This window comes from Salarias fasciatus, chromosome 18 (genome assembly GCF_902148845.1).
Source record: "Salarias fasciatus chromosome 18, fSalaFa1.1, whole genome shotgun sequence".
Lineage (NCBI taxonomy): Eukaryota > Metazoa > Chordata > Actinopteri > Blenniiformes > Blenniidae > Salarias > Salarias fasciatus.
Window position 1 is genome coordinate 29,612,197 of NC_043762.1, and position 19,623 is coordinate 29,631,819.

Consider the following 19,623-nt stretch of genomic DNA (forward strand, 5'->3'; position numbering starts at 1 on the left):
GATGTGTTGTCGGATCCTGACTGGGAGTGAATTTGCACACAGCGCAGCGGCGCCACGGAGCTGAACCGAGCCTGAACCTGAACCGGGCGAAGTCCTGCCTCGCATGACAATGAAAACGGCCTGCGTGTCGAGTGGTTAACATATCAGCAGCAGCCGGAGCGGAGCGGGCCTCGTTCTCATGAAGACAACCGGCTGCCAGTCAGTTCAGCCACGCAGCAGCAGCCGCTCTTCAATAAAACACCTTCCAGCAGAGCGCTGCTGCTCACCTCCACTGCGGAATACAGTTTGTCTTTTTAATGAGGAAACTCTTGTTGAGAGAATACAGTGACATTTTTGCTCGTAGGCGCCGTGTAAAGTGGAGCTGTTGATCAGAAATCTCTAGAATCACATCAGCTCATCACTCTTGGTCTGGAAGATCTGCTTCTTCAACAGTCACAACGTTTTCAAAATAAAACTCTGACAATAAAAACCAATCTAACATCCCATTTACTGGACCAAACTTTACAACTGAAAATGGAGACTTCTGGACTGTGCATCACACATGTCTGAGCAATAGAATTTAAGGCGTAGACATGGAGAGGTGGCATGGGGTCAGAGGTCAGCTGTCGCTCCATTCATCCACTCCAGCCTCATTGCTGCCTTTATCATTCCATAAGCCTGCCGTCTGACTTCTTCCTGCGCTTTAATCATGATTCCCGGAGCTGTCAGGGCGCGCCGCTCTCACCTGATGGAGCATCGATCTCTGCTTTCTGGAGAATATACGGCTCAGTAAACTGGTCGCCTCTCATTAGAAACATTAAACACTTCAATATCCAGGAAGTGTGTGATTCAGGACCTGCGAGCACGATAGAGCCTCCATGCTCTGTCTGTCCGTGCATTCTGGGGAGCAGTGTATCTGCGGCGCGGATGTTAAATTATCGGCTTTGGCCTCTAGATTTTGACATTCGCTTCGGGTCGATGAACGAACATGGAGGAGTTGACATCGTGATGGATCAGGTCAAGTCAAGCTTACAGGGACAACTCTCCGGTCCTGAAAACACGTTATTCACCCATTTGCTTTCAGCTGAAAGCAGATGTGAATGCTGCACGTGGGTCTTCGGGTCAAATGTAAAGATTCAGCCTGAAGACTGTGAGCTCGGCTTTGCCTCAAAGACTGAGATAAATGGGTCAATTTCAAACATTACAGAGGAGAAGCTGTGTGGAAATCTGCTTTCCTGACGTTAAATCAAAATGAAACCGCGTTTTGTTCTGAAAGAACAGCCATCCTCTATAAACCACTCCATAACCTCAACAAGCTACTTGCCCTCCTCCCTCCATTCACGATGCGAGGCCTCGGAGGGGCCGGCGCTATGAGATGTGCCACCATGATTGTTTTTGGCGTGCACGTCCACGGAAGCAGGCAGCCTAAAGGGCACGGGCCTCCGTCTCTGGCATTTCTCTGTCCAGTGCTTCCTCCAGCGGCGCTGGGCTGGGGGGGCGGGGGTGTGATACACATTCATACCAGAACACATCCAGCTGCTGGAAATGCCAGCATGCCACGCCAGGCACGGGGCGATCGGAGGTGGGCGGACAGCGTGACCACATGCTGGACCGGCAGTGGGGTTTCCACGCGCTGGACGTCTCACATGTCCGGTAGTGTGACAGCTTAACTGGCGTGCTCGACCCAGGAAGTATAATTTACTGCAGAACGTCTTGTTTGGACCCGGCCCGCTGCAGAGGATTTCAGCCAGGCCGTTATATAACCCGCACACACGCATCAGGCCCAGAGAAAACTCTGATATCACACTGATTAAACTGCAAACGATCACACGCAACAAAACACACAGATCAGCACTTTTATAATACTGTCGATAAAGGGCCTATGACTAGTGAGACATGTCATCTGCACTGGAAGACAAACCCGCAGTTTCAGAGATGAATGGAATAAAGCAGCAAAAAGTGAAAATGAAACCGTCTTTCTTTCCTTTTTTTGGGTTGATGTCCGCAGTACGGGAACATTAAGTAACTGGGTCTTCTGAGGAAACACACAAACCCCTCTGAGGTGAAAGCACTGTGACAGTGCAGTGCATCATGGGAGCCAGCAGGTACACAGTGAAGCATGAAAGAGGTAAAGACAGAGCCATTCAGCCCACGGAGAGCTGGGAGCGTGATTTCAGGGCTGGGGCTCGTCACACAGGACTCCGGAGTGCTTTCCATTCATTTTCCGGGTTTGATAAAAGCAATCAGTCTCACACGGATGATAGTTCCCATAATCCCACTGATGGCCATGACACGATGTTGTGTTCCCAGAGTTTCCCACAGTACATGACTGGAAGACAAGAGCATAAACCCTACTAGATCATAGTATCTTTAAGTTAAATGTGGTCATGCAGTCACATGTAGTGTTTTCCTGTTTATTTCTGTAAATCCATCAATCCATCATCCTCTGAGGCCGTGGGGGGGGACTGTGGAGGACGGCTGTACGTCTCCCCAGAACACTGTCTGCAGACGTCCTCTCTGTCTGAAGTAGCTATGGCTTTATTGCTTCCTGGTTATTTTCTGTTTTTTTATAATGTATTTCAGAATATTTGTGTTTGCACAAAAACTCTCTATACAGCAATGTGCTTTTTTTTCTTGGAAATACAATTACACAACCTCCACATATCAGTGGATGTTACAGACATCCCACTCAGAATATCCCCAGATATTATTCTCACTATATATCTCACACTTCTACACAGTTGTAACGTTTCTGCCTCTGCAGGCTGTTCTCTTCTGTTTGATGTAAATATAAATCTCACAGCCTGACTGCATTAGAGTGGCATCAACACTGTGATCACACCTTCAGAAAAGAACATGAAAAGAGCTGGAGGAGGTTTACTTTAAACGAATGATGCAGCCCAGATAGTCGGTTTTGTTGTTCAGATGACCCGGATGCTTTCTGGATTATCTACATTTCAAACATTGACTTTCTCACAACAGTGAAACAAAATTTAAAGCCAAAGAGGGAAATAAAGATCAGCTGGAACCACCAAAACCTGGGTCTAATGATGGGGGGGAGTCCAGATCCGATCCTCACCAGGAGCAGACGGCTGGTTAATACCAGCACGGCGGAAACAGCCGGGACGCCAGAGAAAGAGTGAAAAGACACTGGAAATGTTTTCCAAACAAAATAAAGAGTGCTTCAGGAGACAACAAGGCGTCTGACAAGACAGAAGTACCAGAAGAATCCTGACAGCAGGTAACACTGAGCACACACACACACACACACACACACACACACACACACACACACACACACACACACACTCAGTGTGTGTCTCTCCACACACGGGCCTGCGTCAGCCTGTGGCGACTGTTGCTCAGCGGAGGTCGTTCACAGTTCAGAATCTCACTGCAGCTTCTGATCTGACAGCACTGGAACAACCCAACAGAACACACACACTGACCCACTGCTGCACAATTAAACACAAGACAACATGAACACACTGTCTGTCTTCCTCCATTTGACATACTTTGCTATTTCGTCAGTCTGACACACACACACACACACACACACACACACACACACACACACACACCCTAATATTCACGTTTGCTCTTCATGCACAGAAGCTGGAAACGGAATCAGACCAGCAGGAAAAGCCGAGGAGCGGCAGAACTTCAGCTCCAAGCGGAGTCAAGCGACGACATGAAAGATGCTTCAGCGCTCCTCAGAGACGCCTTTGATATGCAAAGAGCCGCTTTTCCGCACGCCCGTCCTGACAGGCTTCCTTTGTGGCGCAGACAAAGACGTGGCACTTTCAGAAATAACATTCCTCCCAATCCCAACGCAGCGCCTACATCAGAAGCTGTAAGCTGGACGGGACCGCCGCAGAGGAGGAGGAGCATCCGCACAAAAACACAGGCTCCGCTGTCAGCTCGCGGCGGGAAGATGCAGAAACTGGAAGAAACTGGAGCTGTGCAGCACAGAGGGAACCACTCCATAACACACCGCAGCTCAAGACTTCGACTTTATTTGTGTTTATTACTGATTACATCGAATGAAGAGTCACAGGCCCAGTGAATGTGGATGTGACCGAGTTCATTTTCACGATCTGAACAGCTCAGAAATCTGCAGTAGAAACAGAATGTACCGCCGCGCTCTATTAGGAGGCAATTCCAGGACGATGTGAGCAGCTTGGAGGCTCTCTGGTCTGTGTGAACCAGCAGGGTCTAGCTGGTCTTCAGACAGCCGATGTCTTAAATATTATCAGAACCCAATCTGGTCAAAAGCTGAGTTTCTTCATGCTTGTTTAAAAGCTTAACTGTGAAGGAGTCATACGGTGTCAGTAAACAGTTTCATAGGTCGTCCTTCATGGGTTCTCCTACAAGCCGACTGATATTTTCTCCTCCCTTTCACATGTTTTCAGCCTGCTGTACTTTCTGATTTTATCCACACTGCAAGCAAATGGAGAAACTGTACATCTATTTTCTGTGATACACAGGGTGTGCAGAATAATTAGGCAAACGAGTGTTATGACCACGTCACCCTCTTTATGCGTGCTGTCCTACTCCAGGCGGCACAGGCCTGAAAGCCTCCTGCCAGGTGATGGTCATCTCTGTACTGAGAAGGGGTGTGGCTTAATGCCATCAACACCCTCTATCAGCGTCCTTTCCTTTGGCAGAATGGGTCAGCAGAGAGATTTGACAGACTCTGAAAAGTCAATATGAGATGTCTTGCAGAGGGATGCAGCACTCCTAAAACTGCCAAGCTTTTGAGGCGTGATCATCCAACAATCAAGCGTTTCATTCAAAATAGTCAACAGGGTCGCAAGAAGCGTGTTGAAAAAAACAAGGTGCAAAACAACCTCCCACGAAGTGAGGAAAACCAAGCGTGAAGCTGCCAGGATGCCACTTGCCAGCAGTTCTGCCATATTCCAGAGCTGCAGCATCACTGCAGCGCCGAAAAGCACCAGGTGTGCCACACTCAGGCTGAAGGCTGCAGAACCACCACCTCTGAACAAGACACACAAGATAAAACGTGGAGGCTGGGCCAAGAAATGTCATCAGACTGATGTTTCTCAGGTTTTCTGAACTGATGGAATGAGAGAGTCTTGCTGGCCAGATGGAGGGCCGGGGCTGAGAGCTCCACTCCGGCTCAGACCAGCAGGGGGGAGGTGGGTTCTGGTCTGGGTTCTGGTCTGGGTCCTGGTCTGGGCTGGTATCATCAGAGAGGAGCCTGTGGGACCTTCTCGGGTTGAGGATGGAGTCCAGCTCCACTCCCAGTCCTGCTGCCAGCTTCTGGAAGACGCCTTCGAGCAGAGGTACAGGAAGACGACGGCATCGTTCAAGAAAAACAGGATTTTCATGCAGGACAGAGCTGCATCACACGTCCCAGTCCTCCACTGAGGGCTGGCCGGATAAGGTCTAACAGAAGAAAAAATAATGACCTGGCTCCTGGTTCACCTGATCTGAGCCCCATAGAGGACCTGTGGTCCCTCATCACAGTCCAGCTCTGTGGACGGGGTCTGGAGGCTGGGCTTGATGGTGAACAGATCAAGACTCTGACAGAATCTCTGGATGGCGGGCTTTTGAGAAAGGTGGCTATACTGGTCACTGATTTGTTTTTGTTTTGTTTCTGAATGCCAGGAATGTGTATTTGTAAATTGTGAGTTGTTATATTGGTTTCCCTGGTGAAAATGAATAAGTGAAATGGGAATATATTTGTTTTTTATTAAGTTGCCTGATAATTCTGCACAGTAACAGTCACCTGCACACAGATACCCTCCTGAGAGAGTGAAACTAAAAAAGGCCCACTCCAACTTCCAAGAATATTCAGCTTTGATATTTATGCGTCTTTTGTGTTCATTGAGAACAGAGTTGTTGTTCAATAAAAACATTAATCCTCAAAAATACAACTTGCCAGTAATTCTGCACACCCTGTATTTTGTCCACATTCTCGTGTTTGGTTTAGATTTTGACTGTTCTGGGTGATATGTCTCCAACCACAAGAGGCCGAGTGGGACGAAGCTTCGATCCCACTGTGTCTTGTGTGTTCAGCAGAACTGGCAATAAAGCTCACTCTGACTTTGACTTGACATCCAGTGAAGTTTTCAGTGCGCTATTGTACGATAACCGTCATTAATGCCTCCATTAAGCTGCTGCTCTTTCTGCAATAGGCTGAAACTAAATTCAATTAATAAAATGCAATCATCCATTAAATATGATGAAATGTGTCTTTAAATAGTTAACTAATGTAGAGGTGACTCCCACAGCTTTTAGCTGCAGACCTGAAATATGTTCAAACTTTAATTCTTTTATTTAAAAAGAAGGAATTCATCATGCCAGGCAGTGACAGAACCTGTTTCCCTCTCTGTGAGGTGTAAATTACCTCCGACAGCCACATCCAGGGTTTACAAACAACCAGCTGAAGTTTGAACATGCAGTAAAAGGCGGCTGAGCTTCCTCCCTTCAGTTCCCCCTGAGGAGGCGTGGTGACAGTGAGCAGCTGGAAGCAGAGGCAGCGGCTGCTTCCCGGTGGAGGGACACCCGGTCCGGGCCCAGGCGGGTCTGTTCTGGCTCTGGGCCTCCTCCGACCGGTCTGAGGATGCTAACGCGGCCTGAATATGCAGCTTGAAGCCGTTCTGCTGATCGTCGGGGCGACAGATGCCTCCTCATACGACTGTGTGAATGAAGCTCGGCCGGGTGGGTTTCAGACCAACACCTCTCTGGAAGGTGAAGGGATGAATCTTTTCAACTGCTGCATTAAGGGACACACACACCGAACCAAAGCCAACAGTCACACACAGCGCAGGGTGTGTGCGTATAATCATTATGCAGATTGGTTCTCGCGGCGGTGTCACATCCATCTATTTTATTCTTGTGATATGTCTGGAGCCTGGATGGACGGATGAAAACCAGGCTGAGGGGTTTGACTATACATGACGGAGGGAGGAAAAAAAACATCCTGATAGTGAAGGAGTGATGAATAACATTAAAGCTGACCACAAACGCGAGGAAGCAAAATTTATAAATGCAGAGCGAGCTCTCCAGGGAGGAATATTACACAAACATCCCATTAAAACAGAGATTGTATTAAATATTTGTATATAGGACTCGTGTGGAGAAAGGGTGGGAAACAGTCTGCAGAGACGGACAGGGTGACGTGAAGGCCTTAAAGCGATACTTCAACATTTTGGCAAATTGGCCCATTTAGCGCAATTCCTGAGTCATTTCGAACAGCATACTTGCTTTTTTTGTGAGGGCGAGCTGTTGTTTATTCAGAGGTGAGTCGGGGAAGGTTTTCGGGACGGACACAATGGAAGTGGATGGTATTTTTGTTCCCCCTCGTCAAACTCATCAAATACACAATCCAACAACCCCAAAACACTTTGGTGGACACGTTATAATCCACACATTCACTACGCTGTGGAACACCAACAAATAATATTGTAGCGTTACGACACTGAAGCAAATACTGGGAACTACTTTTTCTTTTGAAATCACTACGCCCAGACGCCGTGTTTAGTAAGTAGTTCCGTCTGAGCAATCTTCACATAAACAACTCAATCTGGTAATTTTGCATTAATATTCCAACAGCGTAGTGAATGTGTGGATTATAACGTGTCCACCAAAGTGTTTTGGGGTTGTTGGATTGTGTATTTGATGAGTTTGACGAGGGGGAACAAAAATACCATCCACTTCCATTGTGTCCGTCCCGAAAACCTTCCCCGACTCACCTCTGGACAAACAACAGCTCGCCCTCACAAAAACAGTAAGTATGCTGTTCAAAATGACTAAGGAATTGCGCTAAATGGGCCAATTTGCCAAAATGTTGAAGTATCCCTTTAAACAGTCAACTGCATCTCAGCTTGAGTGAAAATAAACAATAAATAATAAAGGGGGACTAATGGATGAACCGTCGGTGCTGATTCAGACGATCAGTGTAAAGATAGAACGGGGCAGGCTGGGCGACGGCTTTAAGGAGAGACAGTAGATGATATTATATTATATTATATTATATTATATTATATTATATTATATTATATTATATTATATTATATACATAAAAAATGTTGGACATGTAGGAGAAACAGGACACCTGGATGAGCTTTATGGCTGCAGTGAGGACGACGGTGTGAAAGAAGCAGCAGTGGAGCAGAGGACAGGGCGGCTGATCTCCAGTGGTCAATGCTTCAGTGAACGAGCTTCTTATAAAGAGAGACCTCAGTAAACAGGAACACTCATCCCGAGCAACACCAGGAAACCCAACCTGAAACCACCCGTGATGCACAGACACGAGTTACTAGGAAATGCAGAGCGGAATCTTCTCTACAGCGTTTTCCCCAGCAGAAGCCATGAAGCTGCTGTCCAGAGCGTCCCGGTGGACGGCCGCTCCCTCAGCGTCCTCTACATGCTTCCTGACAGTATTTCAGACAAAACATGAAGGATCTCAGCAGGATGCGGCCGTGGTTTGTTGTGCAGATGAGTGAGGACAGGATGAGGAGCGTGTTGTATGGACAGCACAGTCAGAGGCCCACAACAAACACACCGACACGGCAACACACTCTCTCTGCAGAAAGCCGTCCAGTCACTCCCGGGAAGAAAAATAAGAACGTAACACAAAGACAAAAATGACCAACAATCAGGCGAGACAACTCAGGAGATCCCATGCACTGCAAAGAAATAAAGAGAAATCAGAACACCCATCCTGAGAGGCAGCTTCACTCTGAGATAAGATTTAAAGTGTTATTTTTCACAAACTGGGAAAGATCAGATCAGAAAACCTCCTGGAAGGAGAACCAGTGACTCTGTGTCCTTCAACCGCTTGTATTTATCTTTTTTCTTTAACGCAATTCAAACTCAAAACAACACTTCAACGTGAATCGGCAGAGCGGCGTTGCGGTCCAGATGGGCGTTTCTCCAGACTGACAGAGTGAAGCAGCTCCAGGCACAGGCGGGACTTACGTTCTGCTTCCCCACGATGTTGTCGAAGGGCAGCTCGGGGCTCCACGAGGCCTCGTTGAAGGTGGCGCTGCTGGCGCGGCGGTCGGCCGAGCTGGCCGCCTCCTTCATGATGTCCTCGGGCAGCGTGAGCAGACTCTCCTCCGGCTGCTTGATCAGGTAGGTCTCGATGTTGTGCCGGCGCAGGAAGTCGTTGCGGTCCTTGCCGTGTCCCTCCTCCACCTCGTAGTCGCCGTTCAGGCAGTCCAGAGCAGCCTTGGAGATGTGGATCCTCCTGAAACGTTCAGGAAGGTCAGAGCAAAGCAATCCGAAGCAAACGGTGTAAATTAGCAATCTGCTATAACCTGGCACTAAGCATCTTTCCAAACTTTGTTTTGGTCAATGTGTTGTTGTGCACTGTCCCTGTTTAAATAAACGCATACCATACCATAACGGTCCTCAGGATAATGAGCTGGGAAGCAGCGGTGTGCTGCAGCCTCATCCTCACTGATGTTTATCTCTTCCTGATGAATGCAAATCCAGCACGGATTCTTTTTTTCTTTTTTTTGAGTCTAGTTCTGCTCTGGTGTCCATGAAATGTCCACATTTTGAGCTGTGTAGCTGCCTCATGTTCCCCCAACATGAAATCTCCTCAGGGCTTATTTTATTAAAGGTGCCGTAGGCAGGATAACCTCCGCAAGATGGCGATTTGAAACCCAGAGTCGTGCCCACCTCGGGCTGCCGGGCGGGGCCGGCAGTGTCACGGCCGCCTGCGCCGGCGGGTTGATTCACCTGTGACCTTTTCACGGCGGCCTGGGGTCAAAGCGTTTTTTTAAAGAATTCCAGTAGAAACAGACGGTGTCCTCCGTGGAGTTTTGATGATGTTATGTCCGATGAGGCAGGTAAACATGCGGGCCTGGACTTCCTCATGAGCGTTCACGAGAAGCAGAGCTCTGAAGCGCCGCCCCTCGACCAATCACGGTTAGAGCCTCAGGGGCTCTTCTGATTGGTCAAAGAGACCGGGAGCGGTTGAGATTCCTTTTCAGCTCAGAACAGAGACAGATGGAAACGCTGCGCCCTCGCGGTAGTGCAATTATGCTACACTCCTAAAGGATTATCAATGGATACTCTAACATTTAATCCAAAGAAAACACAGAAAAATTAGAACTGACTAGCATAATCCTGCCTACAGCACCTTTAAACCAGCAGCCCCGAAAACTTCAACGTCAAATTTCAAAATGACATTGAAATAGAAAACCCCAAAAGCTTCAAACTGAAAGAAAGAGAGGAAATGTGTTTACAGCTGGAAGGTTCTACTTGATTGCTGCTGAATAAAATACAAACCTTGAGACAAAAATGCATCAGAACATTAGCTGTTGAAGGAGAATGTTATCTGAAAAGACTCTTACAGCAGTGTTTTTGTTATTGAGGTGTAATTGTGTTGTCTATGGACGTCCTATCTAATGCATATGCAGAGCTCACTGCTTTATCACAGAGAAACACCTTCCTGTGTCGACAGAAAATGTTGAGAGCTTCAGTGTTTCACAGATTCAGCTTCCACTCGGCTGCGCTCACCCCGGGATCCCGCCAGACTCCAGCTTGTTGGCGATGTCCACGTCCCAGGACCAGACGTCGAACTGCCACTTCCTGAGGCCCAGCACGCCGCACAGCACCGAGCCCGAGTGGATCCCGATGCGCATGTCGATGTCGTGCTTCGTGCGCGATCTGACGTACCTGAGAGGAGGGACGAGACGGGACCAGGGTCCTGTTAGCGCAGCTCCTCCTGTGTGACGTTTCAGAGGTCACTCAGTGAAACGCAGCATCTGTATGCATTTATTCACCAAATTAAAATACATGGAGCTGACCTCTGATTGAAACCGAGCGCAGATAACGCCGTCCGGGAAAACACTGTTAGCAAATCCGCCGCAAAACAAACACAGTGCATTTCACGGGTATCAGCACGTCCTGGACAAGCGGAGCGAGCAGCGGCTCGGGCCGGCTCTTCACGCTGGTTAACACGTTTGTTTCTCATTTCATCCTTTATTATCCGCCCGCCACAGCGAGAGCGGGACAGCCGGGCCGGAGGAAGTCTGCGTCACGCCCATTCCCGCCTCCCGGCCTTATTTCACGCTTCGTAACAGCAGCGGCGACGGGCGCGAGGCGAAAGGCATCCTGGGAGTTTTTGACAGGTGCTTAAAGTCGACGGGTGCTAAACGACACCCGGGGTGAGGAAGAGGAGGACGTGATGCTCTGTTCCTCCTCCCTGCGGAGCTCGGCGTCGCCGCCGTCACCCCGGTGTCGCCTCAGCCACGTGTTCTGAACCCCGTGTGAACGTCTGCGGCTGATTCACCGGCGTGACGGTCGCCGTTCGTTCCAACATCAGCTGCTGTTATGTAAGCAGCTGCTCTTCGTGCTGCTTCACTCCGATTCCAATCATACCGGTAGAGAATTTATGTGGATTCTGTCACGTTCAGGGTTCAGTCTTCCCTGCTCCCACCTTCCAAACGCTCCTAAACGCCACTAACATAAAGAAGAATTCTCTCCCGTCAGGAGACCGGAGATGTCTATTACAACTGCTGTGTTTGACAATAAACATGCATTAAAGAAAGAAAAGGGATCGGCAAACAAAACGTGCCTCATCTTAATGTTCCATTTTTATGAGTTTCTGGAGAATTGATAGATTTCCGTTGTGATCATTTGCTTCTGTAGTGATGCATGTGCTCTTCCACATATTAATCCCATTTATTTTATTCAGAGAACGCGTTTTCACCCCTTCTCACCATGCATCTTTTATTTTCCTCACACTGCTAGTTTTGGTGGTTCAACATGGGATTGGCTGGATTTTGTGGGCGTTTGTCCCGCAGGCCTGCCTCTGGTCCTGCAGCAGACCGGGCAAAGCCCTCTGCAGACAGCCTGATCCTGGCATGGCCGGCTCAATAGTCCCGTTCTACCCAGTATATTTCAGCTACTAAGACTGGCAACAGCAAAGAGATGAACAGGGTTATTTATTTCATCTGTAAATAGAGATAATTTGATGGCTGACCAGAGGAAAATACATTTTTAAACGTGCTCATGGTGCACACTGCGAATCTTGACCTACTTTTTTCAATCAAGCGTGGAGCACCGCGATAATTAAAATGTAATTTTACTGGTCTATAATAGGGACGAAAATGTTCTTTTCGAGCCGATCCAATTTCATGGTTTATACAAACTCAGTCAGTGTGGATAACTCAGCAGGAACATCTCTGTATTTACTGCACTCAAAACTGTTGGTGCGTTTGGCTGTCAGAGTAATGTGCAGGAAGATAACGCTGCTCATTAACGGTGCAATCAGAAAGAGCAGCGTACATGACATACCTGTTAAAATGCAGAGCTTCTTCTGCTCAATAAAACAACAACAACAACAACAACAACATCATCATCCAGCTCGACGTCAGTTTTTTTCACTGCCTCTTTAAATAAAGCCAGGCAGTAACTCCACTGCTTTCCTCTTTTATTTGTGCTTTTCTGGGAGTTTCTGTGCGTCCAAGATGGAGGATTTCTCCACCCGGATTGCATGTAGCTCCATCAATGCACCAGTTTGGTAATATGGGAGAAAAAAGCTGACGTTTAGACTCAACACAGGAAGCTGAACCCATGACATTTTCACTGTGAGGCGTCTCTCAGCCTCACATGTTGACTCAACAGCATAAAGTCTGTGTTTCTTTGAAACACCGTCCCTCCTCTCCTTCCTCAGCGCCACATTAAAAATGTTAAAACAAGGTCAAACTGATTGCAGATTATTTTCTCACATGGTTCTCCTCCATTCTGTGAACCCCGGAGCGTCATTTCAACCACACGATACCATCACTGAAACACTCCTCCTCCCGTCTCGGTGATGGGAGGACGTGTGATACAGCTCAGCTCTGGAATTGGAGGCATTATTTGTGACTGATGCTCTGTGGAAACACAGCTGGAGGCTCTTTGCAAATATTGCAAAACGTTTTTCTCCTTTACATCTCAGACCTGCTGCAGGAGCAACAGTGAAGGAGGAGATTAAACTGCAGGAAAGATAAGAGCAGAGTTTTCCAAAGGCCTTCAGGTTGGGGGGTGGGGGGGGGGGGGGGGGGGGGGGGGTTGCTTATTTCTGAACACAGTTTCTTTAATGTTACAGTAGAGCAAGTTGGGTGTCCTTCGTCTCTGATTCAACATATGGCAGCAAAGTACAGGGACTGGCAGTTCAGCTCAGGGATCTGGTTCCCGGACTGTTTCCAAGCATCGAACACGTCTCTGAATGGCTCTGTCAGGACCGAGCAAGTGTGGATATCTGCCACAGCAGCGTTCTGTGGGATGTGGCGCCACTGACATGCTTGTATTTGTAATGTAGATCATGTGATCCACTCTGAGAAGAAACAAGGTGAATACAGAGAAGCCAGTGTCCTGCTGAATCCTATAAATAATAAAACCACACACACACACACACACACCAGCAACAATACATTATAGACATTAAGAATGGCAAAAACATACGACCACGCCGACTCCAGGTGACTCTCAGCTCTAAAGCAGGAGAACCTGGACTGGGAGTCACGGCACTCTGGAAGCTAATATCCATCTAGCAGCTTTTCACAAAACTTGCTTTCAGCATTTCCACAGAAATGGAACAGGAAAGCTTTCAACAAGTTCCACATTGGGAGCTGTTTTGAAAAAGCTGCATTCTGGGTGACTCCGAGCAGCACTGTCACGTAAACAGACACTCGAAACTCAACAAAAGTCCCGTTTTTTTTTGTTGTTTTTTTCTTTTTGTTTTTGTGTCAGCCCCTCAGTTCATCCTTTAAGCCTCCAAGGAAAGTTTGTTCTCTAAGGTTCACATTCTGACACTCCTTGCCTTTACTTTTTTTTTTTTGGTTCAAGACTTTTAAGGTCTTTCTGTACCTTGACTGAAGAAGAAAACCCTCTGACCTCTGGTCTCCACTGTCTTTGATTTTACTTTCAAAGGGCGAGGTGCAGTGAAAAATAAGAGATTTTTCATTCTGTAATCTCGGTTTTGATCTAAAGCGTGTCGCCTTCAGTGTAAATCCTTTTAAGGGCAGAATTGAACATGAAAGTGTTGAATCTGTGTTTTATGTCAGACCGAACGTCGGGGCCAAACGATAAGAGCAGCGATCATCTGACAGACGCACGACGATCACAGCGGCAGATGAAATGTCAATCGATATGCGTCTGCGTGTTCTATCGACTGGATCCCCTCGTGGTCGCCGTGGTCGCGCTGCGGAAGAGGAGGGTACCTGATGGTTTTGATCATGCTGAGGCCCATCTCCACGCAGCAGTGGGCGTGGTCCTGCCGGGGCTCGGGCAGGCCCGACACACAGTAGTAACAGTCTCCCAGGATCTTTATCCGCAGACAGTGGTGCTCCTGCAACACACCAATCACAGAGCTGCTTTAAAGCCGGCGAAGTGGGCAAGAAGTCCGTAATTACCAAAACACATTAAAAACATGCCGAGTTATCTCTGCACTGAAATCCTGACTGAGCAGGTGAGACGGTTCTAATCCGACATCGCCGGTCCTACAGAGCCAGCGCTGAATCAGATATTCACTCTGTTGTTTCTAATGAAATATTTATTCAGCTGCTGGAGCCTCTCCATTCAGCCTTCAGCCCGTCGCAGAAAAGATGAAAACAACACGACTCTCGCACGGCGAACACCGAGAGAGGAGAGAGCAAATGCTGCAGCTCCATTATCATGTGTTAAACTCTGAATATTTGACATTACAGAACAAACTGCATGAAGATGTCATGTAGATTTAGAAAGAACTAGTTCCCTGGGAAAGGCTGAATTATCTGGAACAAACACATCAAATATACTGTATTCTGGGATTAAAAACAACGTGTCTCTATATCTATTTGGAAAATAAATGTAAATATAGCTAAACAAGGGAAACTGAATCCTGGAGCAGTTTGTGCTGGACAGGCTCTGATGTCTTTATTGTCATTTGGATTAAAAATCGTGTTGACAAATCCTTAAAAAGTGATGCTAACTCTGTGCTAGCATTGTTAATTTGAGTATTAATAGACAAGGATGCTAAAAGTAGCAAACAGAGATAATTTCATGTGGCTATATAGCAAAAATTCACTGCATCAAACCTTAAAACAGCCAATTTATACTAGTTAAACACTTTTTCGGGCTTCACTGTTGTGAAACATAAAAAACATGAACAGTCAGATAGTATTAAAAAAATGTACCAATAGCAAGTTTAGCTATACCTTTCAGAGTTACTTTAACAGTGAATCAATAAAACACTCTGGGTTCAAAGGTTAAGGGGACTCACATGTGCGAGGCGGTCGAAGCGTGCAAAGAGTTCATTCAACATTCGGACCAGCTCCTGCGCCGACAGCGTCGTGGAGAGGTTGGTGAAACCTTTAACATCTGCGAAAAGAATGCTGAATAAAATATGGAAATGTCACTTTGATATCCAGGTCAGCCTTACAGAAAAGTATTACTTCAAGAGATTTTAATAAGTTTACCTTTTTTTTTTTTTCCCATATAGCCTATGACCTGCTAAGTTTTAGGTTTGTCTTGGATTCTGTTTACACGACGTTTCAGGAGAAAACGCATCGCTTTTTTCTTTTGAAAAAAGTTTCTTATTTACTTCGTAACTTTTTTGAAAGTTATTTTTATTTATACAGAAAAATGATGTATTTTCCGGTCGGGCCACTAGAGGGTGCTGCTGTTTGTGGCAGCATTTTCAAAAAGTTGCGTTTTCAGTGACTCCTTGCACGGTCGTCGTGGAAACGGACACCAAACACAAAGCAGGCTTTCTGTTTTCATCTTAAGACAGTTGTGTGACGAGGCCTCCAGTAAGTTTCACTTAAACCTCACAAAGTTTGGTAAAGTCTGCAGCAGCGGAAGAGGCTCGCTCTCCTCTGAGCACCGGGGCGTCCGGACGGCTGATCCGGTCTCACCTGACATTCTCGTAGCGGTGGATGTAGATTCTGTGGAACTGGTGCTGGAGGTGTTCATCCTCTACATTTGTCATGTCGTTGATCATTTCCAAAACTACAAAACGTGGCAGGACTGACAACACCAGCCGCTCCTGAGGGCAGAGAAACGGATCCGCTTTAGTTCTCACATCCGGAATGCAATAAAAACAAAACGCCCGCAAATATAATAGAAATGTGTCTGATACAATGTTGGCATATTCTTTCTTAATTCTAGCTGATGATTCTTCTCAAGTAATTCGTGTTTTTCATTCCTCACCCTGGCAAATGGAATCTCTCATGGAAGAAAACACGGACTTAGAGGGATCAAAAATGGAAAATTGTGTAAGTGATTTCAAAAACTTAATAAACTGTGCTTGGTGTAATGTAGATTTAACTGCTGGAGATTAAAGTAAAGATTAAAAAGTAAGTATTAAACAGGAACGGAGAAAACAAACAGAAGCAAAGCTAGAGGAGGAAAAAGAAAAAACAAATTACATAAAAGTCTGTCTGAGAGACATGATTTAGAAGATGACTGACTCTGCCAGCCTAAGCTCCTCCAGCAGGATCCTCCAAATCTCCCAGCCCGCTCAGCACCAGAGGACAAGTTTCGCTGCTATATTTCTGTGCTGTCGCAGTGCCACTTGGCAAAAGCAGAAACAGATTTGGAGTGGGAGAAAATGCAACATTGCTCAGTATTTTGTTCACCAGATCGACACCGGCTGGAAGCGACGGCCTCCTTCAATACCGAAGACTTCAGAAGCAACACTCCGTCCTGTTACACTGCTAATCCCGCAGATCTGCCCAACGTCATGAAAAGACGACATGTCACACGGAAAGGATCCAGAAATGTTGCATCATTATATTTCACCCTCAGCATCGACATGGAAAAACACGAGAAAAAAGCCTCCATACTGGAGAAATATGACTTTTCTTTAGTCTAAACAAGCTACTGCAGCAGAATGACGCGATTCTGGTAATGAAAGAAACTTCATGAAAACCAGTGGCGGCTCGGGTTAATTTACCATTAATCTGCATTCGGCTGCTAAGAATAGCAACATTCACTGAAATAACAAATTGTTATAATTTTTAATTACACACCGCATAAAATTCAGTAGCTTTGAAAAGCAGCGTGTTGTCCATGTTTATTCCCAGAGTACTGCAATGCAAACAGAAGAGTTTAACCAGTTCAGTTCAACAGTTTAGGTCTTCTAATTTGAATTAAAAAAATCCAAAGGATCAAATTAAGAAAAAAAAAAAAAAAACCCAACAAACTGAGTTTGCGGTGGCAGAAGCAGTTAATTCTGAGTCCACAGAGATGGTTCTGAAATGGCGGTGCTGTGACGGGACGCCGTCCCTGAAGCTGCGGCACACAGCGGTGTGGAGAAAGGTCACACTTCCTGTGACCTGCGGTAATCTCCTCCCCACAGATCAGCAGGTGCTTTCTCGTCTCAGGGTCTGATCTGCGACGCCTGACGCTGCGAGCACGCACGCACACACGCACACACACACACACACACACACACACACACACACACACACACACACACACAGGAGTGGAAGCATCTGCAAATCGCACTCAGTTCATTTTCCCTGAATGTGAACGTTGGGCCTGTCTCCCAGTATCTCCTCAGATAAGACCAGCCACACTGGGAGGAGTGTGTTCATTAGATTATTTACAGTGTAACATGTGCATTGTCTCAGACTGCATCCGTTTTCTGACTTTACGGATTATTTGATGTCTTTTCCTGAAACTCTCTGATCTGGTGGAGAGCTTCCACCAAACATCCAGCTCAAGGCTTCACACTCAGCGCTCCACTCATGGTCGTACCAGGTGGTAACTCATGCTGGTCGTTGTTAAAAAGCCACTCAAAGGCTTTAAAGTTCTGAATCTGAGGCCTTTTCTGAAATTCTCGTATTGATGGAGACAGCAGCAGGACGCAGATCCCACGCCGGCGCCGCTGCTCGCTCACCACTTCACCTCAACAGATTACAACAACACAAAGCTTTTCCATAATTGCAGCTCTCGGTTATCATATTCTACTTTGCTTTGCTTCAAGGACGCGGTGAAGACTGGCTCATTGTGTGATCTTCAAGACAGAACGACTCGTGACGTCAAAGCGGCCGTAACAGAAACGCATTAAGATAGCAAACCAACAACATCAGCTCTCCCTCTGAAGGTGCATCAGTCCTAACCAGTCAACATGACGGTATGCAAATGAGCACACGCCATGTCCCGTCAGCACCACGGACAGCCATTCGTTCTGAGTCAGCCCAACATGCGTGGTCCTGCTGTCGCTGATCCTCCGGCGAGCAGTAATTGGCGACTAAATACTCCCCGACAACGGCGAGCACGAAAACTAACACGCCACGAGCTCGTCTGTGTCAGGAATGTACTGAAGGGGTGCACAGCAGACGGACATAACGGCAGGGCCGCATCATTTCTTACCGGGTCAGATCATTGATAAGTTTTCAAGTAAAGAAAAAAAGAGCCTGCTGTGCTCTCAGCGAAGCTGCATGATGCCGCCTGAGAGCTGTGGAGAGCCTCTTCACTCGGTAAACACAGGCTGAGAGAGAGAAACGGCTCCTTCAGCCGGGATAAAAGCAGCAGCGCAGCAGTGGGCCGCTCCTTCCTTTAGTCTCAATGACACTTGTGCTCCTGACAATAGTCTGACTCACAGCTGGACACAGCAACGCCACGAACACGCAGCATATTCCCTCCTCAGCCGACCAGAGCAGCGAGCGGCAGAGCAGACGGTCACATGGAAACCACCCGAAGCAGCCAAAACTACCCAAATTCAATAAAACCAATAGAGTGGGCTTTCTGCAGCGACCTCAGCCTCCTATCGCAGGCTACAGGCTGGGGAGTGAACGAGTGCCTGGCTCTCCCTGTGTTTGTCCCGTTATGGAGGGACGGCAGGTGCAGCCTGTTTCCAATACTGTCCCCCTGCAGCCGTCAGGCGGATGAAGCGCTACAGATACAGGAGGGAGATCAACCTCAATCAGTGACGAACAGTATGAATCAATATAACACCTCAGTCTGGAATCCCTGTTAGTGTCTGCATGTCGTGACAATCGGCTGAGTGTTGACAGTATGTCGGTGTGTTGAGACGAGCGGGCGTCCTCTGCGCCGTGGAACCGGCGTCCGCCCCGGAAAGCGGGGCATCTCCAAATTAAGGTCTAGACAGACAAACACGGCAGTGGAGCGTTGCTAATGCCGCGGCTGCCGCGCGGCAGCCCGGCGCTCCGGGCCCCGGCGGTGGTGATTCACTGCAAGAAATGTGGATTTTCACAGAGTCGTTTTAAATTCAGACTGAAAGTCCGGAGCGCAGAAGGAGCTGTGGGCTTCGAGGCGTCTGCATCGCGTGCCGGGTCACCTGTCAGCTCGCCGCAGCGTTTCGTCCTCTCCCATGCAAACTGTTTATGTAACTGTGTCACCCAGACTCCACTTTGCCCCGCTCCACCTTCAGAGCAGTGCAGCGGTTCCTGTCGGGCTGCAGCTCGGCGGAGCTCACTTCTTGCAGTGTGGACAAATAACGCGGACTGCTCGTTGTCTTTGCTCCGCTGGACTTGGCCCCTGGATCGGACAGCTGAGAGCCAGCGGACTCTGTCAGATTAGCTTTAACCGTCATTAGCGCAGCTTGATTTTAGCCTCCAGCCTCCAGCCTCCGGCGGCTCGCTGACGTCCTGCGTCTCCGGTCGGCTGTTTACGGGAAAGATCAGCGCTCCTCCATAATGCTTTGATTTTCATGTTGTGATTACT

General features: G+C 47.5%; 1 protein-coding gene across 2 annotated transcripts in view; it reads right to left on the minus strand.

The window, feature by feature from the left end:
• adcy8 (adenylate cyclase 8 (brain)) overlaps positions 1–19,623 on the minus strand; it is a 71,166-nt gene that overhangs the window by 24,069 nt on the left and 27,474 nt on the right. For both annotated transcript variants that reach the window (XM_030114844.1, XM_030114845.1), the window contains exons 3-7: positions 15,846–15,976; positions 15,212–15,323; positions 14,172–14,299; positions 10,480–10,638; positions 8,929–9,199 (exon numbers count right to left, since the gene is read on the minus strand). In XM_030114844.1, coding sequence (XP_029970704.1) covers positions 8,929–9,199; positions 10,480–10,638; positions 14,172–14,299; positions 15,212–15,323; positions 15,846–15,976 — 801 coding nt within the window. The remainder of the gene's footprint in view (positions 1–8,928; positions 9,200–10,479; positions 10,639–14,171; positions 14,300–15,211; positions 15,324–15,845; positions 15,977–19,623) is intronic.